Raw genomic sequence first — 25,767 nt, forward strand, 5'->3', positions numbered from 1 at the left:
CCTAACTCATTTTTTCAAGTTTTGCAGGAAACACAAAAAACTTCACCAAAAGTATAACATATGACATTTATTGATCATTTCACTCAAAAAGGATGTAACAAAGGATGGCTATTGGTATAGTAACAACACTGTGTGTAAATTATGTAACTTAAGATAAATAAATGACTTAGGCAGTTTTTTGAACATGCCTTTGTGACTTAAGCAAGATATGGTGACACTTTATTTTGAAGGTGTCTACATAAGAGTCACACAAGCCTGTCAGAAACATGACATGACAAGTATCATGAGCATTAATGTTACTTCAAAGTGTCATTAATGTTCATGACACATCCCATGTCATGTTTATGTTCTAGAAAGCTGATGTTGCATTCAAAGTTAACTCTAGTGTTGCATTCATATAATTCCAGAGCTCTTATGTTACATTCAGATTATTTTAGAACTCTAACATTGCATTTGAAGTAAATTCTAATGTTTTAGAACCTCTGATGTTGCATTTAGATTATATTAGAACTCTAATGTTACATTCAGATTATATTAGAACTCTAATGTTGCATTCAGATTATATTAGAACTCTAATGTTGTATTCAGATTATATTAGAACTCTAATGTTGCATTTAGATTGTTTTAGAACCTCTACTGTTGCATTTAGATTATATTAGAACTCTAATGTTGCATTCAGATTATATTAGAACTCTAATGTTGCATTCAGATTGTATTAGAACTCTAATGTTGCATTTAGATTATATTAAAACTCTAATGTTGCATTCATATTATATTAGAACTCTAATGTTGCATTTAGATTATTTTAGAACTCTGATGTTACATTTGTAATAAACTTTAATGATGCATTCAACTGCATCAACTCTAATGCTGAAATAAATGTCTTTACAGCCTGGTAATCTGTGGTCCATAACGTTTATTTCCCCATTCAAGACAAAGGACAAATAATGGTATAGACTCACACAAAAATAATCCCTCTTAATCATCACTTATGATTCACTTACATGTGTTCCATGTTTGTATCTGCAGAGATCCTGGCCCCTGTCGGTATTATTGTCTTTTCTTTTCTTTTCATTTCATTCTGCCATGTTCGGGGTGTTTCTTGCACTACCCTTGGGACAAAAGCCACAAAAACAGTGTACACTTTGCTGAAACTTTTTTTAACTTTTTTATTTTGGGAGTTCCCCTCCTCCATACACTAAGATTGGACTAAAAGTAAGTAGCATCAGAATTCTCATTTAGGACTTCTCTTTAACCACAACTGGGTTTTTTACGAGGGTCACTTGAAAGCCCCATGCCTTTGAGTGTCGAAAGCAGCGCTGTTTCTCTGACCTGCACACACATCCATGATGACACTCAACAGACCCTGCGAACTGAGGACTGTTTTTACTGGTCATATGTGCATTGCGCATGAAACTTAGACACAATTTTGCCTCAGATTTTCCTCAAAAGTCAAAGAATTGGGTTTAATATCAGAGCTTCTGTCATACAAGATACAGAAAGCAAGACTAGACAATCGGCTTTCTGCGCCATCTGTCGTGTAGTGTGGGAAACAGGTGACCTATGACTATTATAATTATCATATTGGCCTATAAAATAATAAAAATGCAAAGGAAGCCCATGCCTGCCGAGAAAACAGAAGACGAATAGCTAGAAATTATATTTTTAAAGTCAGAAGTATGTCTTTTAGTAATTGTGACTTAAAATACCTTCTTTCTTCTTTTTTTTTTTAGAGTAGAATGTTTTGACAGTTTAGGAAAAACACAGGTATGACTAACAACAGCTAATTTACATATGAATGTCCAGCTCCAGGGCCATAATGTTGTAATTTTTTGTTTTTGTTTTTTGAATAATGATGACAAGAAAAATGTATACAGTGAAAGAGTTCTTTGTCTAATAATTTTGATTTATTAAGTGAAAATTGTGAGATACTAAAAATTATAACTCAGACTGCACAGAGGGTTTAAGAGCAACTTCAGGTTGTCCTGCACACCCACACAGGTGTTAAAAGATCCTGCTCATTACTTTTAAAGCATTTATGGCCTGGGCCCAGATTATATCTCTCCTTGCACGCTCAACCTGCACAGTCCGATGTCCTGAGGCAGGAACCTGTTGGCTGTCACCATAGCTATGTTTAAAAGTAAAGGGTGCAAAGCTGTTTTTGTCAGGCCCCACAATTAGGAAATAACCTGAAACAGGAACTTGCAAAATCACTGTTTTCTTTTAAATTAGTTCTGAAAATTGACTTTTATAAGCTTTATTGTGTTATTTTGACATATGGTTTCACTGCACTCTTGATTTTTCATATACTTTTTTAATTGTGTTAATTGGCTTTTGAAAGCACTCTGTAATCACTAATTTTGGTAAGTGCTATGTAAAAAAAAGAAAGTCAGGGAGAATTAACCAGGAAAAATTTGTGCAAACCCCTTTGTTGATGCACCAAGTTGATGTGAGAGGACAAGCTTTAAAGTCAACATATATGCAAACCCTTGCCGTTTTTTTATTTTTTTTTTAATCTAAATGAATTTATGGCAGTAATGGCCTTCCAAATGTTTTATTTAAAGCTCCAGAAACTGGGCAGGACACAGAGAATCTGGGTTAAAAAAAGAAAAGAAAGAAAATCAGTCTGCTGAACTCATCATAACCCAAAGAAACAGAATGAAGCAGTTCACGTTATTACAGTTTTGAACCAAATTGAGGCTGAAATTACAGACTGGCATTGATTTTAAATGGAAAATGAAGGTCGTTCTTGCCGTTAAAGGCGGCCGGAGCGCTTGCCAGCTAAGGAAGACCCAATGAAAATGACAGATGGCTATTAATTAAACCGGACATTATGGCCAGTCAGTATCTAATTAGACTCATTGAGCAGGAGGAATCACAGCAATAGATATCATGCACAGGTCATTTTTTATCAAACAGTCGATAGCTTTCTCTAAAACGTATTCACATTGATTTTATATGCTTTTCTCTGATTGTTATGACTGCAGGCTGCAATTTATTTCATACACTGACATATGTGGAAGGTTAAATGACAAACAATGATAATTCTTAACTGTAAACTGTAAAGCAGCACAGATAGACTGAGCTGCTGCTCACATGCACATTTCTGAAACCCAGGAAAAAGGTTGGCCCACTCCCTATTCATGTCTGGACATGCAGAATGCACACTCATAGCGCTACTCTGTCACACACAAGTCAGTCCTAATGTGCTGTTATGGCAAATTTATACACATAGATTTAGCCTGAAACCTCTTTGGGCTTGTATCCATGTTAATAAAGCTGAATTTCTTGTCTTTTCTGCTTCAACCAGACAGCAAAAAGTAAATTGATTATGCATCTTTGAAATGCTTCCACAGGGTCACCTGCACAATGAACTGTAATTTACCCCATTTCATTTATCAAAAGCTGGTAATGGCAAAAGAAAGTATCTGATTTTACATAAAGTGTCCCACAGATGTACAAAATACAGGCCTATAAATGTTAAAAATGTAAATGAGTACCATCGTTTGACCACCAGATGGCACTATGTTACAACAAAACACAACCTCAGAGTTGTGCAGGACATGTTCCCTTTGGTGCAGTACCTGCAGCTATGAATGTCATTCCGTCTTGTGATTTGTTACTTGTTCATAAAAGGCTGAATCGGGTATGATTAACATGTCAGATATGCGGTCATATTGGGCACACACTCATGCGATTTCCAGGTATGCACTGTTGATGGCACTTTTTGAGTAATTTGCTGCAAAGTAGGCTACAATCCACAATCACGCTCAAGTGATTTTTGATGTTTCCTTGCTCTGCAGCAAGATAAACAAGCCTAAAAGCTTCAATTAGCTCTTAAAAGGCCTGAGAAAGCTAAAGTATATTACACACCGAGGATGATTCATAACATCCTGCATTAACTTTGTCAGTTATAATCCATCACAAGGTAATAGTCTTAAATAAATCTCATAGTAATTGAGATGAATCCCTCATTTCAATGACAAGTCTGGTTTTTAAGACCCAATTATCACTTTGAGTTCCCTGGCCCAGAGGATGTGAGCAGTTCGGGCTCTGAGAGGAGGAGAGGGGGCAGCAAAGTTGGCTGTTTCAGCAGACGGGAGGATAGAGAGATGGACTCGGTCCAAAAAGGGATGGAAATCTTCCTGGGCTGTACTGCATCAGAGGGCAGGTAGATTTATGACAAACGCACACAATCTTAATTTGTGCTCAGCCCGATAATGCATCTCAAGGCCAGAATAGTTCTGCTCAGTGTTTCTTAACTGGATGTTTCTTTAATTATATGTCAGAGGCCATAAAACTCAGGAGGAGATTTTCCCACAAAGCACTGTTTTATGTCTTGGTCATTACTGTAAATTACAAGCAACAAGAAAAGAGACTTATGGAAAGAAATGCAAAAAGAAAAGTGGGTTTATTCATTTCCATACACTCTTGTTTTTTGTCACCCTGTTGGTACACTGATCATTTGAAATACTTATCAACGTGTGATGCGGTTGTTGCTCCCGAAGAGCAAATTTCAGAGCGCTGACCAGGGAAGCGATTGTTCACCTTAGAGAGCATGTGTGAAAACATGAGGCCTCCATTCATCACACAAAAGGAAAGAAAAACAAACCTGTACAAATACTGAATAAATGAATAATACAAGAGTAGTTGTAAACATATACATATTCACAAATCCATAATCATATACTTCCCCCCAGATTTAGTCCAGCAATATGAGCCATTTAAACACTTCAGATGGCGTGTGCACACTTATGGTTATCGGACATTAAAGTTATTACTCGTAATAATAATAATCAGAGGAGAAATCGCCAAAAAGTTTGTTTTGATGACCTCTACATGAAAATACTTGATGACTAATACACGAAAGCTCCTCCAGCTCCGCAGCCCTTGGCACACCACGAGGTGGCTTTAGAGTCCCTCTGTCATTATATTGCCTTTTTAAATGATGCCACTTAAATCTTTGGTGAAAAATAACTGTCCGTTCATGTTGGATTACACAAAAGAGCAACTGCTGCTCTTGTTTTTGTTTCAGCGTATGATATTTCCTGTGAAATTCAACCTTATCGCGGTTCTTCTCAAGTGTTCTGACGAGTGATTAAACATTTAAATTACTTAAAAGCAACACGGATAAAAAAGGCTTCCCACCCTGCTTCATCCTTGCAACCGCTTTTCTTCAGTCCACGGGTGATCATTCCCTCACCCTCGGCTTGGCACGCACACACTCATACACACAAACACAGTAAATCAGGCAGGTCAGTGCATCATTTGCTTTCCCTACTGTCTTTTTTTTTTTCACTCTGTCTGAAGTCTTTTTCTCCCGAACCATTTCTGTTGCGTCAAGTCCATGGATACAGAAGCAGAGAAGCCTTCGCCCTCCTCAGCTCAGCTCGAACCCGGCGGAGGACTCGATGGCGTACAACAGCTTGTTCCTCATCAGGTGTTGGTCGCAGAACTCCGGGAGCTTGAGCAGGTTCATGCAGGTGCTGGCGGTGGGCAGGCGCTCCAGGTCGTTGCCGCCGTTGTGAATGCAGAAAGCCGGGTAAAGCTCCTGTGTGCATACGTAAGGTCTTTATAAGCACCTGAGAAATAGCTTGTTTACAAAACAAAAAAATCTGAAATTCAGATGGAGGGCAGAAAGTGATAAATCCATATACGGTGTGAAGTGGATAGAGGACAGGGACTACAAACAAGGATTGGATGAACCTGCAACCAGCAAGTATCATCAGAAAATTAAGTTAAGTTATATTGGATGTGAGCCATAAAGAATGAAGAAAATTTGACCGATTTGCCCAATGTGGACGCCCTTACTATTACAAAAACGCCCATATTCCCTAGACCTCATGCTACACTGTGACCCGATTAAAGCATACAAGAGTCTAGAGGACGATAACTATTTTGTATAAAGCTGGATCAGAACCAAGTTAGTGTTGAAAATCTTGTTTTTTGTGTTTGTCAGGACTCTTTAGTCAGTGGCTTCAAAGCAAAATAAAAAGGTGTGCACACGGAACAGTGTAAAGTACTTTTTAATTTATTAGTAATTATTATAATAATAATAATAATAATAATAATACTTATTATTATATAACTTTCATTTTATGAATGTAATGCTTTTAATGTTTTAATGTGTTGATTTTTATGTGCATGAAATGTGCACTTTGTGTTGCATTTCATGTATAAAAGGTACTATACAAATAAAGTTAATTTGTATTGTTTTTGGGTTAGATGATGTGTTTGAGTGTAATAAGGATATAAAAAGATAGTAATTCTCAAACGTGCATGGATGCAGAGCTGGTGTCAGGCTACTAGCTACAGTATCTAACCTTAACTATAATGTTCTACCTTTGGTGACACGCAGGTAAAAACCTGGTCGTAGCTGAAAAACACAGAGAAATTGTCCCTGAGCATTGAAATTGCATGGCAGTAACATCACGCTTTGACTAAGCATTAGTTGACTCACTTTTGAGTTTCCCCCCTTTATGTACTATTTTCAGGATTCAAAAGTAGCCCTCGTTTTTCCCTGACATGGTTGATTGAAACGGCTGTAAACAGTGAAAATCACAGGCAATAGTGCAGTGTTGGAACCTGCCCTCAATCTGGAAAGCCTGCCGATATATAACGTCATATGCAAAGAAGCAATTGGCTGCAGTGACATAGAAATTGGAACATTTTAAGACATTTAAAGACGGACAAATAATGAGACATGAATCAACTCGTGTCAGCGATGATCGCAATGTCCAAAGCAATTCCGATTAAGCAATAAATGTCAAATTCCACCAGGGGATAAATGTTAAAAGAGAGACATTAACCGTTAAGCTAATACATTGGAAGTATAAATTTAGGATATCAGGTTAGTGCTTGAAAGGTACTGAGTGGGAGACTGGCCCACAGTTTGACCCTTGGATGAGACACTGAAGGAATGGTCATTTCATGTTGTCTATCTGGCATTTTTTAAATCAAGCCTCCTTGTGATGAGGCCACCTCATCTGCAGACTGTGACACTGACCGTTTCCATCACGGGCCGGGCCGACGAATAAGCTCCTCCGCCCTGATTTCATCCCGCTATTTAAAGTTAGCGTATGCGGTTCAGCGGCCATACTCGCCCGATTAAATGGCTCTTCAGGGGCTTAGCCGTAATGACCCCATTTTTCTGACAATTACCGTATTAAACTATCGTTGCTTATTGAGAAAGTGCCATTACCACGGCTATCATTTTGGAAAAAAAGAGAGTTTCCATCATCTTTTTTAAATGGCTTCTCCTGACAGAGCTATTTCTCCTCTAATGAATCCTGGGCCGTTTCACGACAGCTAATTAAGGCTTAGCTGGCTCAGGCTGAGGGCCGGGTCAGGGGCCGCTCCCCCCACGAATTACCGCCCTTTCCGGCCCGGAGAAGAGACAAGGAAGGAGGCGGGGGGAACATCCACACGCCGGCCAAAGTCAAATTGATTAAACAAGGAGGCAAGGCGACTGTCAAACCCTGAGAGGAGGTACCGCAAAGGATTTTAAGGAGAGTTTTGTTCCCTCACTGTACTGCAGAACTGCAATTAAGTTTTCTTAACTAATGACAGTCATAAAGAGTACTAAAACCAATCATATGATGATTACAGCTTCTGGTTAGACGAAGTAAGACACATAAAAACTCTTTAATGGCCCTGAGCAACACTTTCTGCTTTTTCCCCCTATCTCAAACTACCTAAGTGTCCCACAAATCAAGTCAGTGAGAAAGGGAAACGGCTTCCAATTAGGAAATCATCTCAGAAATAGGAGTAATAATGATTCAGCACTGCTAAAGCAATGTTTAGAAGTACAAGAGATATGGTTCCCTTGTATGTTCATTTAGCAGGAAATTGCTGCTTTCTGCCATGTCACACAGAAGGCAAAAGTTGAAAAGTTCAACCTGCTTCAGAGTTCTGAATGGTAATATTTGTCCAGCCAGGATCTCTGACCAAGCCCACACATACAGGGCTGCAGAAGGAGTTCTTCAACAGAGGAAGGTCATGAACTATAAAACAACAGTGCAGGAGGAGATAAGACCTCACCACACTGGCTCGCTCTTATCGCAGCCTAATTTGAAAATGATCATTTTGAGGGCTGTTATCAGCAGAGGTATTTTCATTACAAGCCCATTAAGAGGGAACACTCCCTTCTGTTGTAGCTTGGAGAACCTGCCAATAATGGAGGATACAGGTAGTACACACAGTCTGCAGAATAAGTGAAGGGAAAAAGGGGAAAGTTCAGGTCCTGGTAAAGCCTCACCTTGAAGCCCAGCAGCGGAGGTCTGGAGCAGCTGGTGACAAACCTCAGGAGCTTACGCTTCTCTTCATCTGTGAAGCCTTCGACCACCTCCCAAAAGATCTGGATGACGGGGTGAGTGGCCGAGTACCCACCTAAAGGAGATTATAAAAGAGAAATGTATATTATTTAACCCACACTCACATATACATTACCCCTCACTATATTATATATTAAATGGAAAGCCTGGCATTTTAGTGAAGTTATACTAGGAACTGAAAGTCAGGAAATCTCTGCTCCTGCTGCTTTACTTCCGTCCATTATTTTATTATCACTTTATGGAAGTGAAATACTTCATATCTGAAGTAACCCTTCAAGGGTCTCAAAGCTACATACGAATAGGGCTGCACAATCAATCAAATAATATTCACAATTTTGGCTTCCCACAATTAAATATTTATAATATTTAATTAAACATGATCGACTGCAAGATGTTTTGGCTTCACTTTTAGGTAGCTATGATGCTGCATACAAGACAACACAACTAACTCATCTAACCACCTAAAAAAATGTCACAACTTGCGTTACAATGAAGGCAGGAAGGCCAAAAACGTATGTCCTGTGTCAACAGAGAAACTGAATTGCTGTATCCATTCAGCTTTAATTAATTACTTCATTATTCTACATTTTTTTAATTTTGATACAAATGTATTTATAAATTTTGCTTCTATGAGACGCACTTATACAAAGAGTTTTTATATTAGCATGAATGTAGCACAACATTGACTTCAAAGCAGTGCTGTTTGAATGTGATGATGCAAGAAAGTATTTTTGTCCCTAAAATCAACTAATAATCTTAATAAATAATGGTGATTTCAATATTGGAAGTTGAAGTCCCAGCATATATATTTTATTTTATATTTTTACATCACCTCCTACCTGAGTAGTTTGTGAATTTTTTCAGGTCATCCAGACAAATTGGCACATGAGCCCCAGATATCAGCACCTGTTAAAAAAACAAAAAAAAAACATATATTCTTAGTTTCTGTGAGTTATAAATATGTCACAGTTGATGGACAGTTTTGCTCATCATGTGCAGTGTACCTGAATCTCCTGCTGGTCAAACATGCGCAGCCACTCCAGGTTGACCACGTTGGCCAGGCCCTGTCTGAAGGCGAGGCAGTGAGGCCGGATCTGCTTGTTCAGTCTGTAGTCTGCCACCAAATGGATGTAGGCTATCCGGTTTGCCGTGGTCACAGGAATGTCTTTGCCTCCCTGCTTCAGCTCAACCACCTGGGTCAGAAAGGCACGATGCATTTACAAGTTTCCTTACAGTTTTGGCTCCAGTATTTCATACTTTTTGTGTGTCTTGATGTCAAAATATGATGTCTGATAGTACCTGCGTAATAATATTGTTAGGCAGATTTCATTATGCAGATCTTATGCATATCATTGAGTTTGCCTTTGGTGCCAGATGACCAACAAAGAAAGAAAGTGCTTTAATTGTGCCAGGTGGATTTAATCCAATTACAGAAAGGTCATTAAAATGTTTTCCAACAGCGCTCTGATTAAAGGTATGGCTCAATGTGTGTGATTGTGTGTGTGTGTGTGTGTGTGTGTGTGTGTGTGTGGTTAAGTGCATTTCAGTGTTTCTAAATATAGCACATCCAATGAACATCTGGTCCAATACAATTTGGCCTCAAGTTCTCTTTTCATTAGCTATAGAGCAGTTAGCACTTGATAGGATGTGCTCATCTCTGTTCATAAAGCGGGCTGTATGACGACATCACAGCAGCATCAGGGGGACAAAATATGATGTTCATCTGTTCCAGGACAGATCTCCTGCATTATATGTAATCATGTGTTTTAAGAACGTAATGACTTCATGACCACCTCCTATAAATCCTAATACAATACCATTTTTTTCCAGATTTCATAGCAACATCAAGAAGCTTCCAGGGTACTCAACAGTTACTGACACATTATAGAGGTGTAAAAAAATACTGATACACAATATTATGTTTTGAGATACTGTATTGAGTCTTAAAACACTAATTATATTTAACTAATAGTGTAGATTCAAAGATTTGTCGCAGGGAGTGGTTCATTTTGGGTTGTTTTTAAACCCCTGACCACTAGATAGCAGTGTTATAAACCATCTTAAATTAAACACGTTACAACGCAAACTGTGACAGAAAGTAGCAAAAGGGCCGCCATGGATGTATAAAGGGAAATATATTTTGTTGCTAAAAGTATCGCAATATAGCATAATATACTGAAATTTGTCATGTTACACATTGTAACATGCCACAGTGCATTACCTAAAAATATTGCAACATTATACAATGTAGCAAGGTAAAACATTTTTATTAACAAAATAAAGTATTAACAAGAGTATTAACAAAATATTAGCAAAATGTGCTAAAAGTATAAAAAAAAAAGTAAAAGTAGCCATTACATAATGGCTCCATTCACAGTGTTATATTATTGTAGAACAATATACTATTCGGTTTTAATCCTTACCAAATATGCGTTTGAACCTTTTAACGATGTTGTTCGTCAATGTGGAGCAAATTTATGATAAGATAATGATATATTTCAGATACTCTGTTAACTTCTGGGTACAACCCTGATTCGCACAAAGTTGAGACGCTGTGTAAAATGTTAAAAAAACAACAACAACAACAAAAAAAAACAGAATGCATCAAATTCAGAATAAGCTACAAACATTTTGCAAATCAATGTGTTCTGTTTTCAAAACATTAACAGCATCCCATCTTTTTCAGAATGAGGGTTATAGATTAGTATAGTTGTGCAAAAAGTAGTAGTACTAACTAGTAACTTGAAATGTCAAATAAACATATTGGAATGTACAAATTAAACCTCTGATATGTAGTGGAATTGAAGTGTAAAATAGCATAACATGGAAATTCTCAAGCAAAATGTTAAAATTGTACTTAAGTATAGTACTTGGGTAAATGTACTTAGTGACATTTCACCACTGGAAATGAGTAACTGTGGTCACATACAGACTGTCACAAAAACGGACTTAGGGAGACTTAACATATTTGTTTAACAACAGTACAAACTGCAGTCAAAATTTACAATAGATGTGAATCAGCACCTCTCTGACGCAGTCTTAACAAAAACTGATTGATAAGCTTCACAAAGGTATTCAGTGCAGCAATATTGAATTAGATTGCATTATATAAAGTTAAGGTGTTCCTCTTATTTTTGTCCATTCCCTGAATGCTGCATACACCATGTGGTCCACTGACAGGTAATCATTTTCTGCTTTTTTTCTCCCCCACAGTGACTTCTGATTATGTGCTAATGTAAGAGAATTACTGTCCTTATCTTGCTTGCTTTGGCTATCTCACGAGGGCAAATGCAGGGCAGACTGCTCCCGGGTGTGTGCCTAATCTTTCACAAATTGTTTTCCCTATCGTGTTTGCGATGCCCTATTTGCGACCAGGAGGGCTACATTGTAACTCGACCGTTTCAGGTGTTGTTTGAGAAGAGCTAATAAGACGCGTTAAGGCCCTGAGCAAACAGGGGCTCCAAGTAGAGTGCAGGTCTGGGCCCAGGTGACTCAGAGTGCTGGTGGCGGCTCGTCTCCGCAGCCTTGAGCTTTGGAGGGGACGTGCTTAAGAGCAGCTAGCTGCTTCTGTCAGGCGTGTTCTGAGATAATTTCTGGGGGGAAAGGCAGGTGGAATGGTCAACAGAGCCGCTGTGTTCCCTGCGCTGCAGCAGAGCTTAGGGCGACAGCGGCGACGTGCTTTATCTCTCTCACAGCTGAAAAGTGGTACATCATGAGGGAAATGAATTATTAACGCAACAAAGAGGAACCAAACAGGAGGAAGGAAAGACGGCTGAATGAGAGGCACTGACGGGGGAGAAATAGAGATGGAAAAAAAAGGAATATGTGAATCATTTATCCAACTTCATACCAACCTGTCCCCAAACCAAGTCACCTGAGCAGGGTTTGAACATAAGCAGCGTCACCTAAACGCAGGTGAATTGATTAACGTACCAGGTAAACAAAGGGGCCATTCAACAAACGATTGAATCTTTACGTGAAAACAATCACAGTTACAATCACAGACAGTTAATCTGTAATACAAATATGCGATGATTGAAATCAGTGGGATGAAAAATGAATTCCAATAGTATTTTTTAAACAGCAGATTTCACTTTATACAGCTAGAAGGAGAAGGAGTGAACAAGGTGTCCCTTTGGGGGAAGAAAAAAGTAAATTTCCAACACGTCACCTGAGCTTCTCCCAGATCGTTGTTGACCACGGTGAAGTTGAGGCCCAGCTCCTCCACGTCTCCCTCGTAGCTCTTGAGGAAGAGGAGGTTGCGGTACATCTCAGGATCCAAAGATGCTAGGTGGTGGATGTCCACCTCTGCGCTGGTTCCCAAAAGTTTGGACAAGAAGAAACTGGCGAAGGGCAACTCCACCAGCATGTTCTCGTACAGCGCCTGGAGAAAAATGTGGCTGTTAAAGGGATTGTTCCGAAGAGTGGGGTTGTATGAGGAATCACAGGTCTATCTCAATAAATTAGAATATCATGGAAAAGTCCATTTCCAGTAGTTCAAGTCAAATAACCCCAACCAAGTATTGAGTGCATATAGATGGACATACTTTTCAGAGGCCAGTATTTCCATCATTCATTATAATTAGAAGAAATTAAATAAATTAAGACATAAATAAACTTTTCCGTGGTATTCTAATTTGTTGAGATGCACCTGTAATCCATAGTCAGAATATTACCTCTAGTAGATAAGCAAAACATATTTAGTCAACTAAAAAAAGTTTAGGTGTATGCTTTATTTAGAAAATCTCCACCACTTTACCTTACCGTCAGACAGCCCTTACTGACAGAGAACTGAAGCCGTTATCTTTGCTCTCTTCAAAGCCACCAGACTCCATTGACAAAAAATGAAATTTTATCTTGCAAACATGGTAGTTGCTAGTCTACCGCTGCCTCTATAGGTTAGTTTATTTGTGTTATTCTGTGACTTCTGTGTTTTAAAAGAGTAGTTCGAATTCACACAATAACACAAACAAACTAAATGATCGAGGCAGTGGCAGACCAGTTACTAGAACTATTCTGTGAGGTAAAATTATTGTTTTCCTCAATGGAGTCTGGTGGCTTTCAAAGAGCATAGCTAACATCAGAACCCCATTAGAAAGGGCTGTCTGACGGCAAGGTTAAGTGGTGAAAATATTTTAAATGCAGGGAACGCTTACACTGACACTGAATTTTTAGATGGACCTTTTTTAGATGACTAAAATACATTTAGCTGCTGCCCCCATCCACAGCAGTACATTACTTAGCTTCCTGTATTGGTACCCCTGCATGTTTCTCCAAACTGGGGCCGTGTCGACTGCCATCTACTGCAGGTAATACACTGACTATGGATAACTACATCAAACAACTGCACTTTAAAACATTTGAATTACCCCTTTAACTGGAGGACAACTGCAGGACAAGGCTACACTTCTTTCTGGTAAATTCCCTCACAAACACCAGTCAATCAGTACAGATGAGAAAAGGCTCTGAGGATTAAACACGCCAATTGTTTATTGCTTGGGTGTCACTGAATAAAACATGATGATTAGATATATCCGAGATAACTAAATGGATGGCAGCCGACATCAAGTGGCAAGCACAACATTACTAAGTACATATTCGAAAATCTGATTACAACATACATTATACGAAATTAAATTTACCAACTACTCTTTTATCAAAGAATCAAGTGATAAGATCAGTAAATCTGGTCACATCAGAGTGACTGAGAGCAAAACACAGAACACAATCTATCTAAAACACACAGGCTTCTGTTTCGCCCGCCTCAAACTTTATAAATGCCAATTCTCACCTTGACCTCAAATGCCATTAAGAACCACAGCCGGGCAGGTGACTCATAAAACCCAAAGCTAATGTACTGGAATAGTCCGAAAAAGAGCCCGTTGGAGGCATTAAAATATACAGGTCCTTATAAATGATAGCGCTAAAAACCCTGACCGCATCAGCTAAATGGATTATAAATCTAGTGGATTTCCATAATGCATGCATCTTAAACACACACGCACGCATAAATCACGGCTATTTTCTAAACACAGGTTAATTGCACAACTTCAAACATTGTCTATTTTTTATGCAAAATAATCCACTTAGTATTTCTCTCGTGGCTGCCGCTCGTTTCAGACCATATGCGCCGGTGGCCCCTTGAAACCTATCAATAACACTTATGCCGGGAAGAGGCAGCAATAAGTATATGGAAAAAACCTGTAGCCTTATTTTTTCAATGCCACTTACTTTATTTATGAGTGTTTATTGCCAGAAATTGTGCCAAAATGACTTGGGCTGGAAAGAATTAATTATTATGGCCCGGGCCTTTTAATATAAGTGAGTGCAGTGGCAACGCAATTAAAGCAGATCGCGGCACCATCAGGTGGAATAAATGCCAACAACATTGCAGGTGCATTCTGTTGGCTGCCAAATACATTCCTTAATTTACAACATTAAGAATCAATAAAATTATAATGCCTTTCAAACGCATCTCTATTAATAAGGGGTGCCAACCTCCCACACCTCTAAAGGGAACTATCAGTCGCTGGAGATCAGGGAGAGGAGACTGTGCAGGGTGAGGAGGGAGGAGGAGGAAAACTTTCCTTACCCTCACAGTTTACGGAGTGGAGAGGCCACTGCTGATGAGGTTGGAGGTTTTGTACTAATGAGAGATGAATGAGGCACAAAATGAACCTCCTGCAGGTCAAATTACATGATGAGAAATGGAATTTTGACAAAAACCATGTCAGCAAACACTCCCATCAAGATTAAATTAACTCTTTAGCCTCAAGTCTGGACGGATAGGAGCACAAAAGCAAAAGAAACCTGTTTTCACATTTCACCATTTGTGGCTTAAATCTTTCAGCCTGTCAGCTGGGTGGACAAGTGAGGAAGAAGGATGATGACCGGCCTCTATTCTGATGTTCAATCCCATTTCAGTGAGTACCCTAGACAAGCCACTCCTGCCTGTAATACATCACCTCCACAACAATGGCACGCCTCGGACATTAATTAACAATATTAATCTCCCGTGTCCTTTGAGCCGCAATGTGCACTGTGCACACTGCAGCAGCGGTGATGCAATCCCAATCTATATAAACGGTTGCCTTTTATCCAGGCAATAACGGCACTAAACAAATATCAATACACCTCTCAAATGGCCACTCAAACGTCCATTTTTATGGAGAAAGAGGAACTTAAGGTAGGGTTAATTGAAAGTCAAATTCAAATTAATTTCCCCTCGCCTAATTGCCTGAACCATTAGCTATTGAGAGCACAAAATCGAGGGAGTGGGGGTGGAGAGCTTCTAGCTGCTGATTGATCATTTCTCACATGTAAAAGATACAGCAGAAAAGAAGAAAAACAAGAGGAGCAAGAGGAGGAGGAGGAGGAGTTACGATGCTCTGATAAGTGGACCGGACCATCTCAGGACCGAGCAAGAGAGAAGAGACCTGGATGTTCCTGACTGTAAAACAGATCAAAATGCTATTACCACATGCTTTGAGCGCTTATTTATGTCCCGTCTGTGTGGGCTCACTGATTTAGTGCCAGCCAAATGCAATCACTACACAAACAAGAGGTAGGAATCATCGGCTAATGGAAGCCCTAATTGAGAGGCGACCGCTTGTCATGAGGTAATTCCTCTCCGGGTTGAGATGATAGCCCCCCCAAGAGGAAAGGCATCTTGATAAACAATCACTACCACATGCATTAAGGATGATTTAGAAACATTAGGCTCTAATAAATAGTGCCATCGGAGGAAGGAGGCGACAGAAAAACAATGCCGTCAACAGATTATGCACAGGGCTAATTAACAAACCTAAAGCTTGCACGAGTGCCAGGTTAAAGTTCTAAACCCCGAGAAACAAATGACGGCAATTCCTCTAAACATTGTCAGTTTCTAGAACAAACAGAAACAACCTCTAAATGTAAATAAGCAGCGAGGGCAGCCTTGATACTGACTGCTATTGATCTTAATTGACCATCAAATAAAGGCAGTCTGCGACTAAATCTTACAATTTCCTTAATACTTTTAACAACAGCTTTAATATCCTCGGACATTCCTCCTTGTTTATAAGGGTTTTAAAAGGACATCGGAATACATAACAACATCATTATTGTTTGGTTTTACTTCCGCTCACCTTTCCGAGGATCCTTCCTAGAAAGTAGTAATGCCTCGTGAAGGAGTCTCCGACCAGCATCTCTGCAGCGGGGCTGGGATATAGCAGGCTCTCGTTGGTCGTCTTGAAAAAGCCCTGATTAGGATTGAAGCCGGACTTGAGGAGCTCATTGAGGAATTCGCGGAAGATGCCACCACCATCGATACCGGCCTCATCCAGACCGTGAGCGTTCAGCAGGTGGACTCTAATCCTTTTCTTCAGGTCCGGTTCTGACATAATGACACAGGAGGAATTTAGTAAGGCACAAAAACAACAAAACATTAAGTTAATAGTCACGCTAAACTGTGACTTTATCTTCACCCCGATAAAAGTTTTCATTCTTTTTATAACAGTTTCCCGCAAAAGAATCAAGTCAAACATCGAGTCTGACTGTGTCAGCAATTTCTAAGAGCTGTTGGGCTCTAAGTGTTGGTCTGAATACATGACTGGTAGTTTTTTGGTGGCGACTTTTGTCATTTTATTTAACTAATTTAATGGTGTGCCTCCGAAGAAGTAAGAGCTGCTGCTCAGCGGGCAGCTGGCACTGCATTTCAATGAAGTGTGGAGATCAGTCCGGTTATGCAGAAACAGTCAGCAAAATGAAAATGGTCAGCAACAGCAGATAGAGACAGTGTTTTTAAGCATCATTTTAGTCTCAAAATTTACTCATTATAACACACGCACAATTTGCATTTTCACAATTGTTTTCATGTAGTAAGGAAAGCATACATTTTTTTTAACTTCATTTTTATGTGACCAGGACATCAACTTGAATTTGAGAATCTATTGTATTTTGCAAGTAAGATTTAGCCCAGGCAGCCTCTCATAAACAGTTGTACATAAACCAACAATTAAAACACACAATAAAACAATGAGTTAAAGCACATGATGTAATCCTAAGAGACAAAATGATGCAAGCAAGTGTAAGGCGAGAAAGGCAGTGAGACTGCAGCCTGTAGAAAAACAGGATGAGGAGTCAAACAACTCAGCTACTGATCTGCATCTTTTACGAAAGCTTTAAACTTAGTTGTTTTTTTTTGCCATTTTGGCACTTTCAAGTGGAGGGAATTTGAATACAGCTGGTCCAATAAAACAACGTCTCACCTTCACATTGTTATTTCCACAAATCGGTCAAGGTTAAATATTTGACTTTGCTGAACATCTACACCATTTATCATTGTCTGCAAATATCTATTTTGTTGTTTGATCTCCCTTTATTTTTTGCTAACACTATCTGAAAGCTCCATTTGATTGATTATATTATACTGTATTCTTATTTTAACCCCATTGTATCCAGGGAAAAAATTATTTAAAGATTAACAACAAGCAAACTTTTCAATTAATGTTTCGATTATTGCTGTAAATAGAGAAAATGGGAAAAAAAAACTCCAATACCCTTTAAATCTACCATATCGTGTTGTTTTTCTCAACAAACATTTTGCAAGAAAGCACTTTCGTGACCTGCTGGATATTCAAATCAAATTCTATAAGAGGTCATCTTTCAGAATAATTAATGTACAGTGATAAATCAAGGTAGCTATAACTTATAGACACATAAATGATATAGATCATGTCTTCAGCCCAGGTCTCCTACTACTCTTTTTAATCAGATTGCCCCCACCGAAGTGCCCTTTCAAATTCAAACACAAAAGAGGTGACTTAAAATAATTGATTCTGCTTTTATGTGGTCCATTATAATAATCGGAACCACAATTATGCTTTACCGAAATTCAATATCCTGCACAAGGAGAGAGCTAACCTTCATCTTTAATGATAACCAGAACCTTGATCCTCAATATTAAGATTTTATGGAGCAGAACAAGAGTTTCAGTAACATCTGCTCCACTGTGTTTCCTCTCCTCTTGCACATGTCATTTTGAAAAGGGAATACCACAGCCTCCACAGCACATTTTCCACATAACACAATTTTAAGGGTGCTGACCTCACATATTAAACACAACAAATAATGCATAAGTAAAATCATTGTATTTGAACTGTGGGGATGCAAGCTGTACCGTTTTCTGGAGAGAGTTTATCGTAGGCATCTTCATAGATGTAGTTGCGTCTGATGGTGACACTGATGCCATCAGGGAACGGCCCGTCCCCCTGCACGTCCCGCTTGTCAGCATAGATTAACCTCTGGAAGATCTACAAGACAGATGTTTGCCCAGTGGCAGGGTCAGTGACAAATCCTTTCAGTTGTAAAAATGTTTAATTTTAAGCACAGATTCTGTCCATCATTCATTTGTGGCATGTTATGTCTTTTATTTTGGTAGGCAAAAAAGACTGAATGTGGGAAAAGGGTATAAAAAGAAACAAACTATCCCACTAATCAATGACAAGACAGTACCTATCAATATGCTGCCCATGTTTTAGTCATATGGCCTGGAAGGATTATGCAGCATCATTATAGTCCACTGTTGCATTGTTTCATTTCCAAAATAAGATGCTAAATGCATAACCGCATGATATTTTAGCATAATCAGAAAGATGATTATGTGCTTGTAATAGATAGGTCCCTCAGCAACACAATTGTTTGGAGAGTCCAGCAATACTCAGTCCTAATATAGCACAACTTTTCTTTCTTTTGTTTTTGTTTGTGTGTGTTGGACAAACTGTGCATTACCTTGACTCGCTCCTCGAAGGGAACCACAAAAGGGAGCTCTGTGAGGATGGCCAGATGTCTCTCCTCAGACACAGACAGCTGTGGAGGCTCTAAACCAACTGCAGAAAGACAAATACAATTCAACACATTAGTCATTTTTGCTCTAACTACCCAAACATGTTATTGCCAAAATTATGAATCCTATTATTTTCAGTAGATGTAGCTTTGGCATCCCCACCCCCCTTTTTTCAAATTCTTTTCATTTAGAATTAGAAGACAAGGTTACAAACAAAACACAATAAACGAACAAATAAACAGATAGTGGCGCTACAAGACTGGTCCATATAGTAAAAGAAAAAATGACATAAAAAACAAAGCAAAAACGGCACTGTTCCTGTACAGCAGCCCACATCACTGGTGAAAGCAAAAAGTACCATATGTGGTAATTCAGGCATGTAGTAGTTGTCCATCATATTATCCATCTATTCAAGTCCAAATTGCAGTCCACTCCAAAAAGTTCCAGCGGCCACCTCCATTTACACCAAAAAATGAGTTCTTTTATTGATGTAATGTCCAAGATTTTCCAGAGTCACCACCTCTATTTCAACCTGGACCCTATTTTCCCACACTTTGTTGTACTCTAAAACAACCATCTCTTCTTGGCTCCTCCTCTCTCCAAAATTTCCCTTCAACGTTTTCCATTTAGCTGAGGATTTATATCTTCACTTATTATGAAAAAGACCAGAATGTATTTAGGTCTAAAACATGTAATTTACTTTCTATCCGCAGAACATTTTGCCCTTGTGACTGTGTTCTATCTATCTACTTTCTAGTGCAGTGCAGAGAATTCCCCAAAAGTTTTTTCTGCTGAAGTTATCATTAGTTATCAACACACAAAATCTTACGACAATAAATATTTTATATTTTGATTCTGCTTATTCCTTTTAGAAACACAACATGTAAACATTCCTATCTTATAACTTTAAAATCCTAGAACAAAATGTTGATTTAATAAGAAAATAACTTTTGAGCTTCCTGGTTACTGATTATTAAGTGACATTGACACACATGACAATTGTTTTGTCTTCTCCTCTGCAGGGTTCAAAGGTCAGGTTCAACTACGAAGGGGACTGGACTTAATCCGACAGAGATAAACAGCCTTGCTCAAGGAATCTTTATCTGCTGGATACTGCCTGATGTCAGGTGTCTTCTGTGTGTAACTATCAGTATCATTCCCCTTCTCACTGCTAAGCTCTGTAAGTAAAACCTAATCCTCTGTTTACAGGCGAGCCATTAAAGACGTTTCCATCCTACACTCTTTTAATTAACCCGACTGTGAGCTTCCCCTCCAGCTGCCGGGCTTTATCCATTAAGCTGATGTTTGTTTTGTATTAAACTCTGGGTTTAGACTGTTTAGCTCACAAAAAAAATGCCACAATAGCTAAACCGCTCTTCACCCTCCTCACTTTGTGTCCACTGCAGCTCAATTATTCTGCTCAATTAGTCAATCTGATCTGCATTTTCCCATCAGGTTTCCATCTTTGAGGAGAAATATGGTCTCGGAGTGGTCAATATGTTGCTCATTCATCAGCCATGGGCCGGTCCATTTAAGGAAATGAGAAAAGGCCAGACAAACACATGGACCAGATGTGGCTGAGTTCATCAGGTACTTTCACACTAATTGAATTTATCCCACAGAGCCTCTGAGTGGGATTAGGCAGATCATACACACATTGTTATCAGCTTGTTTTCACACCATACTTCACAGAACCCGGGGATGGCTCAAAGTGAGCCAGATGAAGCCCTGCCTGCCTGCGTCAGTGTATTTTCCTCTGAGTGCCTAATTGAGTCAATGAAGAGAAAATGTGGTCATTTATTAAAACGGGGAAGGCTAATGACTTTTCTGAGGGTTTCCTCTTTCGCTGTCCCTGTGAAGTGCTGTGCAAGAAATCTTTACATTATGTTTTTTAGGCACTTTCTTAGGGAGAATCGTACTCTAGTCTTACTCCGAAAATTAAATTTACCCTTCATATACTATGGATCGAAACTAGCGAGATGACTTCTTGCACTTCTTCTGGGAAATAACATCAATGCACAGCTCCATAGAGTATGAAAAGCAAACATGGAGAAGGTGACTTTGGACAGCAATTAGGATGATTTCCTGGGCTCTTTATCAAGCTGACACAAGCATTACTGTATACCATTCTACATTTCATGCATTGCCAGCAGAGAAGCACCGTGCTGTGCACCAGTACACCATTTTGAATAACAATCGAGCTGTTCAAGACTATTCGATGTTACAGATAATTGCCCTCTACTTTTTAAGGGGCATGATGAATGTCAAATGTTTTTAAATGTTTTTAACGCCATAGTTGTGCTAATTTTTACCACACAAATACAAAAAATTTTACTTTCAAGTAGTATTGCTCTACTTAAAGACTTGCATTTTCAAGAATTAAAGTAATAATCTCGACCATTTTCAATGTTATGTCCCTATCTATCACGGGGTGAAGGAACACAAAAGTGATTGAGCCCTAGCCCAAAGTGTTATGATCTGGATGTCTGTGGCGACACTTCCAGGAAAAATCACAAAATCATGTTTTCCACCAGCAGTGGTTGGTCGACCTGAAAGGAGGAGGCGAAGCTACTGCAACAGACTTGCTCTCCAACGCACTTGTGTGTGAAGCAGGGTATGGTTTTTTTCCCTGCCAGCTTTGCCAGTAACGTGGTTACTTTGACTGAACAAGGAAAACAATGACTACAGACAATGAGACTTCAAAATGAAAGTTAGGCCCCAAAACACAGGATGGGAGGAGTTTAAAAAACATCTTTATGCACTTTGAGAATAAAGTCGAAATGTCAAGAATAAAGTCAACTTTTGGATATGTCTAAAAAATGTACATAAATTAGGGTGATTTTAGTACTACTACAACTTTAAATATTGTGGTTATTGCTCATTTTATTACATCTAACTTGGCTTAACTCAAAAAGTGGAATTTGTCAGTATTTCGACTTTTTTCTGAAAAAAAAAAAAAAAAAAAAAGTCCTCCTCTCATTATTTTTTTTCTCCTATCTGGGCCTAATCCCCACTATGTCTATAGGTGCTGCCGGAGTGAGAAAAAAAGGAGAGCTTTGAGATTGTATTTTTTTTGTAAATTAAGATCAAAAAGTGAGTTTGTATCAACAATAAACATTTAACAGATTACCATCAAGTGTGGACTGAAGCGGCCCGATGCGGCCCATCCTTCGCGTTCTCCACACGTGTCTTGCAGAGGGGACGTACAGCTGGGTGACCTGGAGAAAAAAGAGGCAGTTAGTGTTAAAGATAAAGCCCCTTCCAACACCTTTGGCCTAGATTTGAGGTAGCAAAAGCTCCCAGAAACAAGAAGACAGCACCCTTCTTTTAAATATTGTTTTAATATTTTTTGCAAATTTTGTTGCACACAACTCTACAGCTTTCACATTCTAAAACCATTATATTGTACATGATTTTAACAGCATTTTGTATCCTTTTCATATTTTAATTATAATTGTATTATTGTTCTAAAATACATGTAATAATATATAATATGTTCTTGACAGTTGCAGTACTTTTATTTTATTTTTATTTCTTCTAATATGTTTGCCAACTTGGCAATAAACCACTGATACAAAGTGCATGGATGTCTTGTCTTTCTTACAGTTTTAATTTCTGCTTTAAAAAAGTATAATTTGCATCCCTCCTCTATACAGTTGTTCACCTGCCTTCACAGCTATAAAAAACCTTTATTCTGACTTGGATTTGATCTTATTTTTATGGCAAAATCAAAAGGAAAGTCATAATTTGAGTTCTTCTCTTGAGTTCTTTGAGCATTCACTGCGATCAAGTCCTATCAGGGAGCTTTGTGAATATATCTCCAGATAATCAGGGGTTTTATTCATAGACATTTCATTTCACAATAAGGCTAAAATCTGACATAATATCACAATGAATAGTTACATAATCTTAACAGCTGTGATGATATTCAAGTACCTTATCTGCGCGGATGTTGACCTCCCCAGAGAGCCAGTGACCTGCTGGGCAGAAGGGTCGTCTGATGTCGCGAGCTTTCACCATCTTCACCAAGTTAGTGATGACCTGCGTAGTAGATCAAACACACACACACACACACACACACACACACACACACACACACACACACACACACACACACACACACACACACACACACACACACACACACACACACACACACACACACACACACACACACACACACACACACACACACACACACACACACACACACACACACACACACACACACACACACACACACACTCATTAAATTCCAAAAACACCCAAAATTCCCCTCATTGTAAGATAAAGAAATGTACTTTTCAGAGTAGAGAACACAACACTGATGAAGAGGCTTTTCTGTTCAACAGCATGAGGTGCCTTCGCTTACAGAGGGGAAAAAAAGCAATTTGAGAATTCAGCCATTAGTGAGCCATTTATAGGGAGTATAAAAGAAAAACGACCTGTGCCGTCCCTCAATGTCCAGCCCTGTTAATTACTGGCGAGGTCTGCTGACATCAGCCATCGGACAGAGAATGCAAAAGACAACGCATCGTTGGTTCACAGCACTGCGAGTACAAGCGTGGTTCTCTACTGGCCGGCAGAAGGCTCAGGGTTACAGTGATATTTCACTTTTAAGTAGTGTTGTGACTTTGTAGCATTCAGAGAGCTATTTCATGTGACAGTTAACGTAGGCTTAACTGACAATCTGTAGTGTGAGGTGATCAGTTTTCCTTTCATCTGAACATCTTTTCACTTGCATGTGCTTTAAAAATAGAAACAAATATTCAGATCTGTGAAATAATCTATGGAGGCCCATTTCTGATGACTTTGTTTCCCAAGTAAATGTCTGAAAAGCTTCTTGCTCATTATTTTAAGACAATATGTTGTTATTATGAGATACCTGGTCATTATTTTATTCTATACGTTTTTTTATTATAATGACTTGCAGAGTCACGAGTCACAATAATTTTGAGGTACAAAGTCATTATTTTGAGAAAGTAAGTCATTATTTTCAGAAGTTGTCATTATTCTGATTACGTATTTTATTATTTTGAGAAATTAATCAATTCTTATCATTACAATGATTTATAGGATCTTTTTTCCAATTGCATGGCTAAGTTTTAATCTTGTTTTTTTCCCCCAAACTGGCAGAAATTGATTTTCATGCATATTCTACATCAAGAAATATTTTTTGTGTTGAGAAACCATGTCTATCTGAATATCGATGTTTCCCAGCAAGGTTTCAGTCCAGGACGGAGACCAAAGACTTCAAAGTGGCAAACTTTTAGATCTCAGCCTCCTTCGACTGGACATAATTGGCTCTGCTGTTGCTATGGCTCGCCGCCGCCAGACATCCGCTGCATAACCTCGTGCATGTCATTGCATGAAAGTTCGTTAAGGGAGCTGTTACGTCTGCCATAACAGTTACAGCCAGTCCATTTCCATATAATACCGAGGCTAGATTATTTCAATCGAAATGTTCTTTTCTAAAGCACATCATTTTCATAGAGCGACGATCAATCTCGGCCAATCACTGCGAAGGCAACCGGAGTCTGCAATAATGGCAAGTGCAAAATGCTGTAAAAGGCGTGTGGCAATGGGTTTGGAGCAGGCCTACCCCCTGACTCTGGGAATGAATAAGCATTCCTTAATTAGCCCATCGGGTTAAGTGCAAGCCTTAATGGGCCTTTCCCAAACTCCAGCGTGACATCGTTCTCCAAACATGGCCAAGAAGAAAGTTCCATTAGCAATATTAATACAAGCTTAGTTGATCATTTTCATTCAATTAACTTCTTTCAATTAAATAGATAGCTCGACAATGGAGGTGATAAAAGATGGGGAGGGACGGCTGATGACACGAACCAAACATTAGCGTGTTAGGGGTCAGCAGCGTTAAACCGACTGTAAATCCCACCATTCAATTTGGAAAATGCATTTCCTCTGCTCCCCACTTCTTTAATGGGTCGTTTTAGCTGACAAGAGGCCTTTGAGCAGATCTTTTATGAAAATTCCCGATGTGCTCTTCGCGTATTTGCCACCTTTCACGGAACAGCGGTGTTCACTTTTAAATCCTTCTGTCAAAGACTCACAGCCAAGAACAAAGTCTCTTAATTAGTGTTTCCTTGATAGAGAATGGAGGGAAGGAAAAGGGCGAAATGAAAAGGGGATGCGGAATGAGAAAAAGAGCCAAGGAGAATGAAGTTAATGCTTTTTCCTGCCTCATTTCTTCTGGGTAAATAACCAAAGGATGACCTCCATGGCAGCACGCCACCTTGTCTTTGCCTGCTCATGCATACATGCTTGATTTCCACTAACACAGACAGGACATTAGGCCCCTGTGCTTCAGTGAACAGAGAGGCTACACAAGGATAATCCCAAATGTTAATGTGTCACATATCCTGATTTACGATCTTATGTGTCAACGGTAAAGAATGAAACAAATCTTGGATAATTGTCATGAGTTAAAACAACATTTAAACACTCTTAAAACAATGGCAGGTAGAGTTGGAAGCAGGGTTGACATTGTTTGTCCTGTGACTGACTGCATGAGACAATCTGCAATCTTTTTTAGGAAAGGTTACATGCACATTTTTGGCATTTTGCTACAAGATGGAGGTCAATGAA

General features: G+C 39.0%; 1 protein-coding gene across 1 annotated transcript in view; it reads right to left on the reverse strand.

Moving 5' to 3' along the window:
• Positions 1-4,392: 4,392 nt before the first annotated feature.
• The window catches only part of ube3c (ubiquitin protein ligase E3C), a 33,910-nt gene continuing 12,535 nt past the window's right edge, over positions 4,393-25,767 (reverse strand). Inside the window, exons 15-24 of the mRNA XM_059326897.1 lie at positions 23,095-23,199; positions 22,289-22,376; positions 19,104-19,201; positions 18,493-18,625; positions 16,460-16,707; positions 12,505-12,717; positions 9,338-9,526; positions 9,173-9,239; positions 8,258-8,388; positions 4,393-5,551 (exon numbers count right to left, since the gene is read on the reverse strand). Of these exons, the coding sequence (XP_059182880.1) occupies positions 5,381-5,551; positions 8,258-8,388; positions 9,173-9,239; positions 9,338-9,526; positions 12,505-12,717; positions 16,460-16,707; positions 18,493-18,625; positions 19,104-19,201; positions 22,289-22,376; positions 23,095-23,199 (1,443 nt within the window). The 3' untranslated portion in view covers positions 4,393-5,380. The remainder of the gene's footprint in view (positions 5,552-8,257; positions 8,389-9,172; positions 9,240-9,337; positions 9,527-12,504; positions 12,718-16,459; positions 16,708-18,492; positions 18,626-19,103; positions 19,202-22,288; positions 22,377-23,094; positions 23,200-25,767) is intronic.

Source organism: Centropristis striata, chromosome 23 (genome assembly GCF_030273125.1).
Source record: "Centropristis striata isolate RG_2023a ecotype Rhode Island chromosome 23, C.striata_1.0, whole genome shotgun sequence".
Taxonomy (NCBI): domain Eukaryota; kingdom Metazoa; phylum Chordata; class Actinopteri; order Perciformes; family Serranidae; genus Centropristis; species Centropristis striata.